At 46.9% G+C, this 17,786-nt stretch overlaps 1 protein-coding gene across 1 annotated transcript in view; it reads left to right on the top strand.

The window, feature by feature from the left end:
* The first annotated feature begins 5,017 nt into the window (after positions 1–5,017).
* Positions 5,018–17,786, top strand: part of LOC106728650 (protein PRRC2A) — a 141,724-nt gene continuing 128,955 nt past the window's right edge. Inside the window, exons 1-3 of the mRNA XM_032496808.1 lie at positions 5,018–5,080; positions 5,164–5,928; positions 6,128–6,306. Coding sequence (XP_032352699.1) covers positions 5,018–5,080; positions 5,164–5,928; positions 6,128–6,306 — 1,007 coding nt within the window. The remainder of the gene's footprint in view (positions 5,081–5,163; positions 5,929–6,127; positions 6,307–17,786) is intronic.

Below are 17,786 nucleotides of genomic sequence, written 5' to 3' on the forward strand. Positions count from 1 at the left end.
CTCCACAAAGTCAGGGAAGACAGATGTGGGAACAGACCCCTGCCCTCCGGTCCCTCAGCCCCCAGTGCCCCCGGCACTGTCTCCCTCTCCCTCCCCTCCATCGGGCCTGGCTTGTCGCTGCAGCCAGTGGTACCACCCTTACTCCCAGCTTCCAGGTCCAGCTGTGCCCTACCTTCCACTCCCAGAGGGCCAGAGAAATGCCCAGAACAGGGGCTTCTGTCCCTCCCACTGCCCTGCCTCAAGCCCTTCGGCGGGCCGTCAGGACGCGCGGTCCCCGGGTCTGGACACGCGCACAGCTGTACGGCCTGGCCCTGCCCGTCCCGCCTGTCCCTTTCCTGTGGGTTCCATGAGAAGCCGCAGGGGTCACAGCGCTGCTGGGTGCCCGGCTGCACCTCTGACTAGAGCCCCTTCCCATCTTCTGCTGGAGAACTACCACTTAACTTCTAAAAGCCTGTGCACATGTCCCCATCCGCTTTCCATATGAATTTTTTTGCAATTTTATTTTTTATTGAAGTGTGGTTGATTTACAACGTTAGTCAGGTGTATAGCGAAGTGGCTCAGTTATAAATACACAGCCATGTACACATGTATTTTCCGACTCTATGTGCATTTTTAAGCTTATTCTAGTGACTTGTGTTTACGTCGCCTCCATCGGTTTATGCACCTCTTCTCTCTACTGGACCACGACTTTCCTGCTCAGCACCTGCGAACAGCGAGCCCTCAGCTAATTAGACTATGAACAGTGATGCCGCACTCTGCTTTATGTGACACAATTCCACAGTGCACAGTGACATTAAAAAAAAAACAGAGCTCATACACACAAGCAGGATGGCATTGCGAGAATCACCCAGAAGAGGTCAGTGTCACAGCAGTGAGAGGCCGGCTCTCAGGGCAAATGAAGCCTAAACGATCCACAGATTACACAGTCAGCATAAACAGACAGGAATGATCTTTATTATACAGCTGTTTAATGCTACTTAACACATTACTTAACAGTATTGCTCGTTGTAAAATTCCAGAAGTATGGTTAAAATTTAGTTTATTTAAATTTAGATAATGAATGTCATGAAATTCCTTTGTAAATCTTGCCAGAATATAAAGTGTGACTTAATTTTTTTCTTTATTTCACAATAAAGAAAATTGTCTATTGTCTTTAAAATAGTTACATGGAAACTGTTCTCCACAAACAATGAACTACATCACACGGAGAGTGGACTTCCAGTGTAACGGGCTGAGAAGACATGAGAGCACCATTTCCACCGCAAAAGCACTGAAATGCTGCATAAGACGGAATACTCTACAAATATGTAGTCAAACTTGTAGGGAAGAGTGGAAAACTCTCAAGGGCGAGAAACAAGGATGGAAGTCAGAGCCAGAGAAGTTTCACAGGGACCCACTCACGGGCCCAGAGGCCCAGCCTGAATCTCGGGGCCCAACCAGGACAGCTGGCCTCTGGCCAGAGCACAGCCAAAGCGTCCACCGTGGAAGGAAATACGGAGGCCCCCGCCTCCCCAGGCTGTGGACGGAAGGACAGCCAGGTCAGAGCCTGCGCCCACTGCGAGCCTGCACCAGGGTGGATGTGAGTTTGCCCAAATTTACAACAAACATGTGCTCTGTAACCACACCCCTCACCCCTACGAAATTCACAGAAAAACTGGTCTCAGACCCATTCAGAAAGGACGGGAAAGGAAAAAAGGAAGAAAGGCAAAAATGGGGAGTAAAACATGATGCTGTGGGAGGTGAGAGATTTGTCCTTTGGTTAGGACACGAGTTAATCCAACTGAAATCTTTCATGAAAAGGCAGCACCGTGGGCTAAATCACCTCTATGCTTAACCCGTCTCGAGACTTGCTAACAGAACACAGTGTTAATGAGGTATGATTTCAGCAGTCTCCTGTATTTACCTGATTTACTAAAAGGTCAAAGAAAAATATCTAATTCGAGGAGGAAGACACAGAAGGAGGAGTCTACGGGTTTCCAAAGATAGATTCACTGCAGTTTTCAGGGCAGAAAGGTTAGCGGTGCTTATTTTTCATACTGACTTAACTTCAACCTTCAGTGCTGGCCTCCTTTCCCTCGATTCAAGGACCTGCTGGCCCTAGTCTACAGACTGGTCCTTTGAGCTGTTTGGGGTCCACAAGCAGCGTGAGATGCGGGCTCACTGGGGAAGCTTCCGGGCTCTGGGCTGTGGCGGGAGGCGTGGCTTGGCGTCAGGCCAGGGTTACCGCTCAGCTCTGCCCGGCAGCCACCCTGGCCGACGACAGCCTCTCTGGGCCAGGCTCCTCCTGTGTAAAGCGGGGCCCCAGTCACAGGGCGCCTGTGAAGTGGGGTGGGATGGAGTCCCTGCAGGGCCCGGCTTACAGAGGGATGCTCAGTCAATGCGATGAGCACAGCGCTGTTCAGGGCAAGTGCTGGAAGACAGAGGGAGGGTTTAGGTGCACGTCCGAGAAGGAGAATAACTGACTGGATATTTACCCAAAGTCGGTGTGGATTAAGGGGGATTATAAACACACAGACTGGGTCAAGAATCTTGCAGGAGAAGGATGCAGAGGAGGAAACCGCGGCCACCAAGAGGGGCCACTGGTCAGGAGAGCCTGGCCTGGCAGGAGAGGGTGGGACAGAAACGCAGCCAGTCCTTCACCCGCAGGGGCGCCTGCAACTCAAACATCTGTCTGTGCCTAGCTCGCCTTCGGAGCGAAGATCACCTCAGTCATGGCACAACCCACAGAAAGCGTTCAGATCGACGCTCCTCCTGAGAACCTGACTTGCACACAACCTGACTTGCACACAGCCCTGCTCTCTCACGTCTGTTTGTTCCCTCGGCCTTTGTCTCAATGCAATAGGATCTTAATGAACTTTTTCAGCTTTAAAAATTCTTCCTTTTCTCATTCAGATATCTTTTTCTGAAAACAGAGTTTAGCAACAAATATTAACGTCTACCAGACAAAAATAATAAGCACATTTTTATAAATTAGTACCTGGCTCGTGTTACTTTTCCTATTAAGTCTTCATTGTTTTATTCCTAATGTCATTATTAATCTCATTAAATTTTGCTATAATGGAATGAGCCAAGGTTTTGTATATGAAGCACCCAAGCCCACGGACATGCTGAGGGTCTAACACCGGTGGTCTTGGTCGGGGTCCAAGACTGGGCTTAGAGGGCTCTCATCTCTTGAAATTGAGTCCAAAGCAGGTACAGGCCGTTTCTCTGGACGGCACACCTGTAACATCCTCGGACTTTCAGAGGGTCCATGAGCTTAACATAGTTAGGAAGCATCTATTTACAAAATCCCTCCTTCTCCCGCTGGCTGCCTCCTAATTCCAGTACAGATCCCTCTCTCACGTGCAACAGGATGACATGCTAAAAACACAAGCTGTTACATGCAGTTAGTTTCCTGGTTTAGGAGATGTCTTGTTCAGAAATTTATATGCAAATATACTTCACCCGACGGCTGTCTATACAGGTGACAGTGTGCTAGTACCACCGATGGCACACAACCAGCTGAGTTTGCTTCACACGGACTTAACTAAGAAGACGGTGAAATTGGCGTTGATTTAAAAATCACAGAGCACCATCTCGTAAGCCTAGGAAGGTAAATGTCTGGGTTGTTATGCTACAATGAGCATTTCCACATAAGTCCCTTTCTAAGAATACAATTCTAGAGAAAGAAAGAAAAATACCTTTTTTTGCTTAACTATAACTATATCCGTGGATAGCTGCGTGTGTCACCCACAGTACGAGAGCTCTTCCAGGGCGCAGTCTTAGCAACTAACCACTACACAAGGGGCTGACACAGTAAAACAGTCATAACCAAGATAATGAAATGATGCTGACTAAAACCTAATAGTACATATATATATATATATAGTTATATTTTAAATATGATCTAGCCACGGAAAAGAAATGCCTCTTTAAAAATGAAATGAGTTTTATTATCCCCATTCTCTCTGGGAGAGGCGTCTTCATAGTTTAGAAAAAGCAAACAAATTATTGGCTAAATGTGAAAGTTCGCTTATTTCTTTTATAGCCTGCTATGTAGTTCTAATGAATTTAATTCATTGAATGGATTTTTTTCATTTTTTTAAATTGTAGTATAATCGGTTTACAATGTTGTGTTAATTTCTGATGTACAGCATGGTCATTCAGTGATACATACATATGTATATATATATGTTCAACACTACATTTTTCCTGAGATTAAAGAAACACCACCTCCTCGATTGCAAGTGTCGTACGAACACCTTCTCACACTTGTAATCCTGCGAGTGTAAGTGTATTACCTGTGTTAACGATCTATGTGTAGTACCTTCTGCATCTTGTGTTTAATGTCTGATTCAGCACTAGCAAACATAGCAAACATTGAAAATGAAAACACAGGATTCAGAGAAAGTAACATACTTGAAAACACGACTATTCCACAGCCTTCAAAGTTCCCTGCAGGACGTTTTATACACGTGGAGGGGATGCCACTTCACAATCCCTTGATCTGGAAACACATTTTCACCACGAAGTTTTAGTACCAGACACACTGAACCTTCCAGTAAAATATTCCATCACCAAAAACTAAGAGATCAACATAAGCATATTTTTGAATACTATTGTAAAATTTATTTTTCATAGTTTTAAAATAGTCTGCTTATTAAAAAAGGAAAAGTACAAGAAAAGTTTATTATATTGTTATTTTAATACATATTATTTATAGATTAACATGTTATATTAAAATTATTAAAGCTTGCTTTTAAAAAAAACTACGATTCCATTGTTTTGTACACATTTACCTGCTTTAAGGGACACCCCACATCATGAACACAAAGGACCGGGTGTGCACAGAGTGCGATCGCTGGACCGTCTACTCGGACACAGCAGGTCTCACCTGCGGAGCAGCTGTTTCACAGGAAAACTGTGAGTGGCTGTCCCCACACTCATGAACATCAACCTTCCAGGAATGGCTATTATCAACTTCCTAATTAATCCCGATTTAACCAAGCGACAACTTGCAGATCTGTACACACCAACCATGGGTGCTTCGGGGAGTGTGGGTGTGACCGGCGAGGAAGAGGTCGCGGCCCGGGTGAAGAGGGTGTGAGACCCTGTAACCTCGGGGCTCTGCTCCCCTCGAGGAGGCCCAGGTTAGCCCCCGACGGCGCTCTCGCCCAACCACAGAGGACGGACCAGGACCGCAACACCATTTCAAGGACACAACTCACTCCCCTAAAGTTAAGTCCGGGCACAGACAGGCGGACCGTCTACACCGCCCTCCGCGGCTTCCCTGAGCGCCTTGGACGCACACGCGGGAGGAGCGGGAGCGGGGCGCGCGGGGCCGGGGGCCCTGGCGGGGTCGAGGGGCCGGGGGCCCGGTGCAGGGGCGGGGAGAGCAGGAGGGCCCGGCTGTCTGCGGAGCCGAGGGCGCAGCCACCTTACCTGCCCGGCCTGCTGGGGTCAGGGGGCGCCGCCAGGCCCCGCGTCTCCCTCCATCCCGGGCGGAAGGCGACCTCCGGCTTCTCCCCGGACCGCGCGGGGTGCGGCTCCGCCCTCCCTTCTCGGCGACCGCGGCGGCTCCTCTGCTCCCGGGCGGGGGCACGGCACCCCCGGCCGCGGGCACCCACATCCTCGCGCGGGCTCGGGGCGCCCGGGACGCGGCGCCGGCGCAGACGGGGGTCGCTGACCTCGGCCGAGCGCCCAGGGCCGCCGCCGGGTCCCGCCCCCACCGCCCGACGCGCGCGTTCGCGCGCCCGCCCCGCCCGCGCGCCCTGCAGACCCCCGCGCCCCTGCGCGTCGCCGTGCCGGGCACGTCGGGCGGGCCCCGGCTCCCGCCCGGCTCCCCTGCCGCCCGCGGGGGTGCCTTCCATCCGGCCCCGGTCCCGCGCGTCTGCCCGGCGCTCCGGTGGGGCGTTCCCGGAGTTCCCGCCGCGGCCCCCGTCCGGCAAGGTAGGAGCGCCTGCCCGCCCCTCCGCGCGCCGCCGGCCGTCCCCGCTGGGGACCCGGCCCTCCGCGGGCCCCGCGCTGTCCCCTGGCCGGGCCCCCAGCCTCTGCGGCTGCGCTCGGACGCCGCGCGGCGGGGCCCCCGGCAGCGCCGTCCGCGGCTTTCAGGAGGCCGCTGCGCTCTGACTTCGTTGCTCTTTCGCAGCCTGGGAGGCTCGCTCATCTCGGCCGCAGAGCTTCCAGCCTTCCCGTCGGCGCTTCCGTGTGTCAGCGCTGGGTCTGCTCGCCACCCGCGCTCGCGCCCCGTCAGCCACGCCGGTTTCCGCAATTCTGGGTCCGGGGAGCCGTGTGTCTCCAGGGATGTCGGATGAACGCCCTGAGGAGGTAAAGTGCCACGTTCCTGAAAGGCTGATTCTGGTGTGTTGTGCGCATTTTTAAATGAAGAGATGCTAAATATTTGGAACTAAATGGAAACAAGGATGCTGGGGTATTTAAAAATGTTTTTTCAGGTAACAAAGTGGGTAGTTGCCAAGCAGGTATGTTTCCAACTCTTAGATTACATTTTTTGAAAGCAGAATTTTTCAAAGGTGGAAATCAAAAGCCAATTTCCCAGAAAAGTCCGATGAAAATGTTCATTAATTGTTCTCTGCCTCATAGGTGATTGTGACTACTATTTAAAAAAAATTTAGTCTCACAAGGATAAATAAGATGTAGGTTGGGACATATTAAGGATGTATTCATTTTTTACATATTTCATAGGCAGCATAGTGAAAAGAATTGTGAATTGTTGCTCTAAAAATGTCCGTGCTAGCCAGTAAAGGTGGCTGTTTTTATGTTTGTGTCTACTAATTTTAACGTCATTAATGTATTCTATTTGCCAAAACTAACATGATCCCAGAGCCAGCACTCCTCTTTCGCTGGCTTAGAAGGAAAGAACTGACGGTAGTTTCCTGCAGGGATGGTGGAAGCGTCAAGGACCCAGAGCACTTGCCATGATTTCCTTGATAGAAAAGCTAAATGTATCCAAAGTGAAATATGGCAAAAACCAGGGCTGTGTGAAGTTCTGAACTCTGCAAATGGTTTTGGTTGAGCGCCTTATCAGCAAGGAATATTTTGAGCAACACAGTACATGTATTTTTATCTGCACCTTATATGTATTTATGAGTATCTTATATGCAGAAATTTAATGTATTACTTACATTGTAAAACACAAATAGAAATCTTAAAATGAAAGATAAAAGTACATATAAGGAGGAAAAGTGTTGGCATGGTGATGTGAGGACCTTTGCAGGCCCTCTCCCCAATGAAACAATCAAAAGTGGTGAAAATTATTTTAAAAACTGCCATTTAAAGTCTCTGGAAATTGTCCTAAGGACATACAGCAAATGGAGAAACATTAATTCATGAAAATCTACCAAATCTTAGTAAGAATCTTGGTGAGCGACAATCTGGATATTTGGGCCACGACATAAATTCTCTGCCGTCCCAGCTCAGTGTGGGCATGGCCAGGAAGACGGCCTGCCTCTCCTCCAGTTCCCAGGCCACGGCATCCATTTCTCCCTGGGAGAGGCTGGCCCCCAGCATTCTCAACCCGACCCCCCCGAGCTGCACACACAAGCTTTATTCCAGATAAGTGTGGCCAATAGATCTGGAACTCTGCATACACCCAGCTACCACTAGAAGGTGGAAGCTCTACCCCAGGTGTGGCCGGCTTGGCAGGTTATTCTGTTTTTCTTTCTAATTTAACTAAACAGATCAATCAGTTTCACGATTCCAACGTCACATGTAAAACAACGTTTGTTTAGAGAGGTCTCGCCTGTCCCGTTCACTGTCTGCCTTCCTTCAGGAAGCAGCTACAACGGGGTGTTTCAACTATGTCTATATTCAGTCCGTACATTAGCAGAATGGTTGTTAGAAATGGGTTTCTATTGGGGAAAATTGTGGCTTATTAATAAGCAAAATGGGTTTTAGAGCTGGTGTTTACTGGTGAAATTTTTTGTGTCTAAGATATACGGACTGGCTATAAAAATTTTCAAGATAAATATGTCACTGTATGAATGCACCTAAGCGTGGGGGAGCCACGTAGCCTTGGAGTGGAGCTTTGAATTGGATTTCTGAGTGGTCCCATGTTCAGACACCGATTTGGAAGGGATTTGGTGCCTGTCGGTGAAAGCACGGTTAACGTAGTTCTGAAGCGAGAATTTGGTCATTGAGGTATGTTTGTCAGGAGAACATTGTTCCCTTGAGTGAACCGTTTGTGAAGGATGCTGTGGACGTCACGTAACTTACGGAACTGGCTAAAGAACTATTTTTTGCCTGTTTTGTGGTGAATGTCTTCATGTGACGGATTTTGATCTGAGACTAGCTTTTGAGTGACGCCTGCAGCGCTCGTACCCTGGCTCCTGTCAGCTACCAGCATTTACCAAAAAGAACCTGGCTGAGCCGCCGCAGGGATGCCCTTGACCAGCTCCTTCACTGGGAGCTGGTTCTGGTTTTCGTATTGTCATCCTTACCAATAAGTGTCAGAGCCAGCCGCTTACTTCTAGTCCATAAATTCAGTCCGGGTCTTGAATTAAATTGAATTCTCGCAGCAGTGGCCGTCTTAGTCTTTCATGGTTTAATTAAGTAGCTCTTAATATAATATATTTTAGTCTATCATTTCTAAAAATTAACTTTCATGATGTATTAAGACTTAAATAATTACTGTCAAGTTGCTGCAAAATTAATTGTTACCATTTTCATATAACCACACAAAATGGGGCAAAGTTACTGAGTCCTAAAGGGCTTAAAAATTTTAGTTACGAGATCCATCAGTGGCTGACATCTTAATTTTGTTCCTCTCTTCAACTGATGCATTTATTTTTGTATAATTATGAGCTGTCAAAGGTCCTTTTCATAACAACAGATTTTATTTGCTTCACTGAACTTAATGAAATCCATGTGCATGAGTGAATTTTACAGATACATTTACATTCAGTACCTAAAATCCTTGTTTTCTAATGGCATCTGATATTTTAAAACATGAAGGCTATTGAAGAACGCAAATCATAGAATCTTAAGAAACAGTTTCAAAGATACTAAAGGAGGTATTTAGCAGATTTTGACAACTTCAGTTGGTTTTATACACCACATTATTCCAATCTTTTAGATAACTAATTTAGCCTTAACATTTCCAGAGAAGATTCTATAATCTTCTTTGGAAATATATTCTATTGTCAGAAAGAGTTTTCTTAGAATTAAAGCTTTGATTTGGCCCCTCCATCACCCTGGAGGAAGTGTCGCGTTCATTCAGTGTTCACTCACACTAAACGTTCTGAGTTTTAGGACAGTCTCAGCACTGGGGGGCTCTGGGGGAGAGAGACCCTCCAGAGCTCAGTCCTGCCACTTCCTGGCACCCCGCACACCGCCTCTTTTCCCACCTCTGTCCTTCCCTCGCCCGGATTTCCCTCTGTTCAGGATTCCAAATACTTCCCTTTCTTGTGCAGAATGGCTTCTGTCTCCAGACATCTTGCTTCCAGCCACCTCCCAGGCTGGGAGAGCGGAGGGCACACAGCGTCCACCCAGCACGTACCCCTCCTTCTCTGAACAGAGGCGTCTGTCCTGGCATGATCCATCTCCTACAGGTTTTTTAAAAAAATGTTGAGCTAAATGTGTTCCTTTTATAATTACTTTATTTTTATATTAATTTTTTTGCAGAATAGTTGGTTTACAATGTTGTGTTGATTTCTGGTGGACAGCACGGTAACTCAGTCATACACGTACATATATTCCTTTTCATGTTCTTTTTCATTGTAGGCTGATAATTACTTCAGGACGGACTCTTACGTCATCTTCACATTTTCACTTAATTGAATAGATTAAGCAGTGTTAACCCTTCATCTGCCTTCTTCCCCTCCGTCTCCCATCACCTTATACTGCTGATCTGTGCCCACTTTGTAGGCCTTACTTTGGCCGCTCATGCTTAGGGTGGGACTTTTGATCATTTGTTTTGGTTATTTCTATCACTGAATATGTCCTGCTAGAGTTGTTACGCTTCTAATTCCTGTCTTGTTTAGGCTTTATTCCGTATCTAATAGGAACTGTAACTGAATTGTAATCCTGGGTTTCGTTTCCACCTCTTTTGAGTTGGAGTGGAGCGTAGGAAAGAAGCATTCAGCTCAGACAGCAAAGGGCTTCGGTTCCCAGTGAGGGGACTGACTCCCTGGGGATTCTTAATCTGGGGTCTGAGAACTGGGCTTCCATATTCTTTGAAGGCCCTGAAACTGTAAGCGGGATTTTGTGTCAGCGTGCACTTGTCTTGGCAGTGCCTGTAACCGTTGTAAGATTCTCAGAAGCTTCCAGGAATAAAATAACCGCACAGTCACTGTGTCAGGCTCTCTTTCAGACACCTTGTGTCCTAGTAATGTTTTAAAAAATGTATTAAAGGCCTTGCAGCACCTGGACTGTGCAAGAAATTTAGGAAGTCAAATAGCTTATGGCACTGGGATGGACGTGAGGCCCCAGACCCTGCAGGGATGTGTAAAAGCATTAGGGAGTGAGCTCTCTCAGAAACTAGAACTCGACATGGTAGCAAAGAGGTAGCTGCCCTCCTTATTGCAACTGCAGCCTTTGTAGATAAAAACGTCTATTACAGGTTTATGTATCTGTGAATTTCTGATGTAAATTAACTTCAGTTACAAGTCACAAGGTTTCTTGGCTCTGGGGTTTCAAACTGTCACTTTGTGCAGTATGCGCCGTGCAAATCCAGTGAGCCTGAAACTGCCTGCATATGAATAGTCATGAGCAGATCTCAAGAATAACATCATAATTTCATATTAAAATGGCGGTCACACGGGTTCATTAACTTTAATGATGAGAAAATTCTGAATTTCCTCAAATTCCTGATTTGTCTTTTAAAATTTTACCCTTGTTTTGTTTGTTGGTTTGGGGAAAAAAAATCATTTCAAGTGCTTTGGAATAATCAGTGACAGAATCATAAGGCGTTTTTAGACGGAAGAAAGCCGGTGCTTTATAGTGTTCCTGTGACTCCATTGGCTTCGGCTTGAGTGGTTCACAAAAATTCCTTCATCAGCTTTTATCAACTTTTAAGTCTTGACTGTTATATCTTCAATTAAATACAGTGAAACACATGGTTAAGTAGCACTTACTACATATCAAAAATTGTGCCAGCCTGGAGGGGAAAAACAAAGAGAAAGACCCAGGAAAGTTCTTAACACGGAGTTAAATGGTCACTTTGGAGCTTAAGGACTTGAGGTGTCAGATTTCCCATGAGGAGTTTTTAGAAGAATATTGTTAGGATTTCATGCACTGAGAAAAAGTAAAGTGAGAAGCATATTGAGTAGACTCGGATTTTCCGGCTGAGTCTGCTAGATTTGAAGTGCTGGGTGTTGCAGAGATAATTTTGTGCTGTTCATGGGAACTCGGCTATGAAGCAGGCTGCTGTCACTCAGCTCGGTCTTGTTGGCTAAGCTGAAGGAACAGTACGGATGTTCCGACACCTAACTTGGACCCTATAACTTTCTCCTTAGTCAGAGTGATGAAGGACGGGGCGCCAACAGCGACGAACACAGCATCTTAGGGGGAGCGGTCAGTGTCACATTCGGTGCTGGCATCCCGTCCTGATGCAGGTCACCCTGCTCCGACCAGCCTACTTAGGGGGCTTAAGGGGTCCAGGCCCTTCTTTTCCAGTTTCACCCTCACACTTTCCCCACTGGGTCTGCTTTACATTTCAGAGAGTCTGGTGTGGGAACTTCAGTTTAGTGGGATCACGAGGTTGGGGTGGGCGCACATGGGCTCCAGTTTCTCCACGTCCTCGCCAACACCCGTCGTTTTCTATTTCTGTTTGGATGGTGGCCGTCCTTGTGGACGTGAGATGACGCCTCACTGTGGTTCTGATGCTCTTCATTGAGTGCTGCTGTTAGCTGTCCAGTCCCCACTGACGTCCAGCGCGGATGTGGCTCTGCTTGGTTGGCTTGCGCTTGGAAGCCGGGTTCCCGGGGAGTCATTTACTCTCTCTAGAAATTGGTGACCCTGGACGGTGCAGTCCCCGCAGGGCCAGCAAGGCCCCGGGTGTCAGGGTGTCAAAGCAGAACACAAAAGACGTGGTTAATGCAGTGGCTGTTGTATAAAGTTACAGTTCTGTTATTCCATCCTGTATCCTTGCCAGTAGCCTTTTCTGTTTGTTAAATCCATTTCAAAGAAAGCTGTATGCAATTGCATTGCTTCTCTTTTTCCCCCTTACCTATACTGGTAAGTTTTGGTTCCATTCACTTCTTGCTGCAGAACCTCCTTCTTCTGTTCTTGGCAGAAAGCTCTGTGAATGGTAAATTCTCTCTGTATGTGATGTGTCTGAAAATGTCTCTTCGTGGCCTTCACTCTCGAAGAATAACTTATCTGAGGCTGACGACGCTAAGTTAGGTGCCGTCTCCCCTGGGAATTATGAATCTGTTCTCTTTTCTGCCGCCCTGTACTGCTGATGATGAATGTGACTTCAGACTGTAATTTCTTTATACGTAGCCTGTGTTTTCTCTTATTCCTTTTTAAAATTTGTTATTTTTTAAAACTTATGACAGAAAGCACATGATAGAATTTGCCATCCTCACCATTTTTAAGCGTCCAGTTCAGGCGTGTTAACTACCCTCACGTGAATATTGTGCAAAGGAGCTGCAGAATGTTTCACCTTCCAAGACGGAACATGATCGAGCAACAGTGCTCCTCCCCCGGTGCCTGGGGACCGCAGCTGTGTTTCCTGTTTCTGTGAGTTGACTGCTTGAGGTCCCTTGTATAAGTGGAATCACACATTATTTGTCTTTTTTTTTTGAGACTGGTCTATTTCATTTAGCACAATGTCCTCCAGGTTCACGCACGTCGTATCGTGTCCAAATTTCCTTCTGTTTTTAAGGCTGGGTAATATCCCATTGTGTGCATAGACCACATTTTCTTTATCCACTCATCGACTGATGGACATTTGGGTGGCTCCCACCTCTTGCCTGCTGTAAATGATGCTGCCACAGACAGAGGAGTGCAAATATCCCTTGGACATCCTGCTGTCAGTTCTTTTGCGTACATTCCCAAATGTTGGGTCGTATGGTAAGTCTAGTTTCATTTTTTGAGGAACCTCCCTAGTGGTTGCTCCATTTTACATTCCTGCCAACAGTGCATAACTGTTCCAGTTCCTCCACATCCTCGCCAACACGGTTGCTGTTTTGTTTTGTTTTGTTTTTGACAGTGGCTGTTTTAATGGGTAAGAGTCGATGGCTCACTGTGATTTTGACTTGCGTTTCTCCAGGGATGAGTGATGCCAACTATCTTTTCATATGCTTGTTGGCCATTTATATATTTTTTGGGGGGGTGTTCTTTGTTCACTTGATTACTTTTTTTGTTTGATTTTTTGAGAGGAATGGTAATTAGACTTGTTTATTTATTTTAATGGAGGGCTGGGGGTTGAACCCAGGACCCTGTGCAGGCCAGGCATGCGCTCCACCCCTGAGCTCTGCCCTCCCTCCATTTACGTACCGTCTGTGGGGAAATGTCTCCTAAAGCCCTCAGCCCATGTTTACGTCAGGTTGCGTGTGTCTTTGGTTGAGTTCCTTGTATTTTCTAGACATTGGCCCTTTATCAGGTAAATAAGCTGCCAGTGCTTTCTCCCTTTCCACGGGCAGCTTTTCACTGTGTTTTGTTGTTTCCTTTGCTGCGCAGAGTTGCAGCGGTCCCGTCGGTTCATTTGCCTTTGTCACTGGTGCCGTGAACGCTCCGCCGTGTCTCTGGGCGCACGTGCACCTGCGCCTCAGTTAGGCAGGTGTCTTTGCTGGGTCACGGGGGCATTGCGTGTTTTCCAAAACAGTTTTGCCAACTTACAGCCTCACCAGGAGCATATGAGAGGTCTGAATTAGTCCACATCCTTACCAGCACTTAGTTTTGGTTATATTGTATTTATTTAGCCACTCTGGTGGGCATATAATAGAATCTCATTTTGGTTTTAATTTGTTTTTGCTTAATCACTAAAGGTTTTGTGAACTATTCCTTGTGGAGTGGTTGTTGGAGGCTTTCCCCTGTTGGTAAATTAGATTACATCTCTTTGCCTTTGAATTTTAGGAATTACATCTACACCTACTCTGAGTAAGATCCCCTTGAACGGATTATGTTTTGCAAATAGTCTCTGGGTTTGTTTGTTTTTTTGTCTTTTTACTCTCTTGGTAGTGAATTTTGGTGAATAAAAGTTCTTAATTCTGGGGAACTAACTTTTCTTTACAGTTACGCATTTGTGTCCTGTTGAAGCAATCTTTGCCTGGCCAGCACCATGCCGCGCTCCCCTGCAACATCTCCCAGAGCTGTATTTTTTTAACGTCTTTAAATCTGCGTTCCATCTGCGATTTTTACGTACGGTGTGAAGTACATACGGGGCACTTTTTTCTGTATAGATACCTAGTTAACCCATCGCGCCGTTGCCAAGAGCAGCCTTTCCCCCTGCAGGGCGCCCGGCACCGCTGTGGTGACCAGGAGGCTGCGAAGGTCGCGTCTGTTCCCGGCTTCCTGTTTGATCGCGCTGGTCTGTCTCAATGACCGTCGCTTGCCCATAGGTCTTTAAGGCTGGAACTTTAAGTCCTCCAACTTCGCTCATTTTCAGAATTGACTTCTACATTTCTGTTTCTACACAGGCACCTGCACACACCCACCTGATGAGATTTTGGTTGGGATTGAACTACGTTTATAGTTCATTTTGGGAAAAGCTGACTTCATAAGTACGAGGTTCTCCAACTCAGGAACACGGGCTCTGTCTGTTACTTAAGTCTTTTCTTTCTCCCAAGGTGTTTCATATGCTTCTCTGTGTAGGTCTTGCTTGATTCTTGTTAGATTTATTCCTAGGTATTTGTTATAAATTACAGTGTTTTCGAAAACCAGACGCTTACCTAGTTGTTGCTGGCGTGTGGGTGTGCAGCTGTTCTCACACTAATCTTACATCCAGCCACCTCGCTCACCTCGCTTGTTGCGTCTAATACGTTGTCTTCAGTTCCTGGATTATCTCTATGTACAATCTTACGGTCTGAAGATAAGGATGGCTGTACTTCTTTCTTTCCAGAGTTTATGAGCTCTTGTTTCTTTTTCTTGCCCGTTGCCTTGGTGGGGACCCACGTAAGTCCTCTGACTATGTTCTTTTCCTTGGAGGCTGACTGGGCACTGGGCTGGGCGCCAGAATGGAGGCTGTACACACCCGTGCTTTGCATGCTTGGTTCACTTAATCTTCTCATCAACCTTTGTGGGAGATGCTAAGTATTATTAGCGTCACCAGGACCGTCTGTGGAGAGGAAACCAGACTTAGGAACGTTCAAGTGCAACCGTAATGAGGAATGGCCTTCCCTAGTGTTGTCCCCCTGCCAATACACAGAGATGCTGCAGGAGGTATAAACATTTTCAAAACACACAGCCAAGAGGGAAAAAAAGAGCCCAAAAAGTTCTGAATGAAAAAATAGGAAATCTTCAACTGCCAGACAGAGAGAGGGACCCAAAGCTTGGTGTTGGGTGGTCCCTGGGTTATCGCTGTGGGACTGGACCCTGGGGCTGGGGCAGGGGTTTCACTTCCTACATAAAATTAAGTTGTTGTGTTGGTCCTACACTGAAGTTTGAGCTGGACTTGAGCCCCTGCATAAAACCAGACTCCAGTTACGAACACAGGACTGAAACACACAGCATCGGTTTGTTCTGATTCTCACAGGAAGTGCTCAGACTGGGCATTATTATCCCAAGCTGTGAACGAGGAAGTTTCAGCAAGATGAGTGACTTCTGTCACATCACCCACCTGGGGCATGGCCGGGTCCAGATTTGTTCCATTTCAGAGCTGCGTCCCACCTGCCCTGTGTTGACCCCTGGTAGTGTTACGTAGATCCCCGGGCCCCGTGTTACCTTTAGGGGAAGTTTCCCCAACAAGTGAAACTCCTGTCTCAGGAAGATGACTTTTCCCGGGAAGGCAGAGGCTGGTACTCACCATGCACGTCGGCTGCTTTGGGTCGCGGGAGGCCTCCGGGTCGGGCCTTCCGCGGACTGTCATTCTGTGAGCTTTGGCAGCGCGCACACCTGGGGAACTCAGAGCTCTGCTCAGACGGGGACCACGACCCCCACCTCAGGAAGTGCCCTCTGGCCTTACCCCTCACGGGCAGCCGCAGCTCAGAGTTTCTCTGTTGCAGATTGGATTTGCCTGTTTTGGAGCTTCACGGAAATGGACTCGCCCAGCGTCCGCTGCCTGCAGAAGGCTCCTTTCACTCAGCACAGGGTGTTCGCGATTCCTTCGTGGCGTGACGTGTCTCAGCAGTTTGTTCTTTTTTATCACTGAATGGCATTTTTCACTGCGACACAGCTTGGTTTTCCATTCTGTTGAGGGACACTGGCCTGTTTCCAGTTTTTGGCTCTTATGCATAAAGCAGTTATAAATGTTTCCCTCTGGGGACACATACTCTCCTTTCTCTTGGGCGCATACCTGGAAGTAGACTTGATAGTCAGAGGGTGGGTGTGTGCTTCGTTTTGTAAGACACCCCCTTTCACTTCTGCAGAGAGGCTCACCGTTTTACCCTCCTGCCCGTGACGCCCAGGGCTCTGAGCCCCCGACCCTCACCAGCGCTTAGCGGTGCCAGTCTTTCTAATCCTAATGCGTGTGTAGCTGTATTTTGTTATAGTCTAATGTGCATTTCTCTGATGACTAATCATACTTGGCAATTTTTAATGTGCTTATTTGCCACTCACATATGGTGCTTTGTGAAATGTCTCTTCAGATCTTTTGCACGTATTTTGTTAGACCGCCTCTGTCATCGAGGCGGAGGAGTCCCCTGTGCCCAGTCTTCGTCAGGTGAACAGCTAGTCCCTTTCAGCAGGCAGTTTGCTTACTTGTTTTTAATGGTATCTCTTTATGAGTTTGTGAGTAGCGTTTTCATTTTGATAGTGTTATTAATGTTTTTCTTTTACAGCTGTAAACTTCTGCATCCTGTTAAATAGCCCTCTCCTTGCCTGTAAGTCATGAAGATCCTCCGTTACGTTTTCTTCTGGAAGCCTCGTGGTTTTAGCATTTGGATGCAGGCGTACAGTCCACGCCGAGCCATGCTTGTGTCAGGCCCGAGGTGGGGGCCGTGGCCCGTGCCCCACGTGCGTGTCCAGTGGTCCCGGCGGTTCCCGTGGGGAAGGCTCTCCCCGCTGTCGCGTCGCTTTCTGACTGTGGTGATCAGACGTCAGTGCAGGTGTGGGCTTACTTCTGGCTCCTTCCTGTTCCAGTGGTCAGTTGTTCAGTCTTTATGCCCATATCACAGAATCTGATTCCTGCAGCTTTATAGTAAGTCTTGAAATCAAACAGTGTAAATCCTTCAACTAAATTCTTTTCAAAGACTGCTTCGGATACACCAGATTTCTACACACTCGACGGTTTCATATTAATTTTAGAACCAGCTTGTCAATTTCTAAGAAAAAAATGAAAAATACCTGCTGAGATTTTTGTTGGTGTTGCATACAATGTAATTGAGTTTTAAAATTTGATGCAATAATGATCAAGATACTAAACGGAGGAACATGACAAACATAATAATTTGAATGATAAAACAAAGATCCATTAATAGTCAAGAAAAGTTGAAGAGGAAAAAAATGAAGGTGGATCAAACCAAGTATTTCGGCTTATTCAAAAGCCACAGTTGTTAAAATAGTGTTGTGTTATAGTTGGAAAGGCCATACATAGGCCCAGAAATACAAGGAAACTTACTGTATGGCAGGAGGACATCACAAATAGAGAAAGAAATTTAGACTCTTCAGCAGAGCTGGAGCAATTGGCTTGTTACATGAAAACTGGTTAAAATAGATTCTATTCTCACCTCAAACTATGTACTAAAATA

This window comes from Camelus ferus, chromosome 14 (assembly GCF_009834535.1).
Source record: "Camelus ferus isolate YT-003-E chromosome 14, BCGSAC_Cfer_1.0, whole genome shotgun sequence".
Taxonomy (NCBI): Eukaryota; Metazoa; Chordata; class Mammalia; order Artiodactyla; family Camelidae; genus Camelus; species Camelus ferus.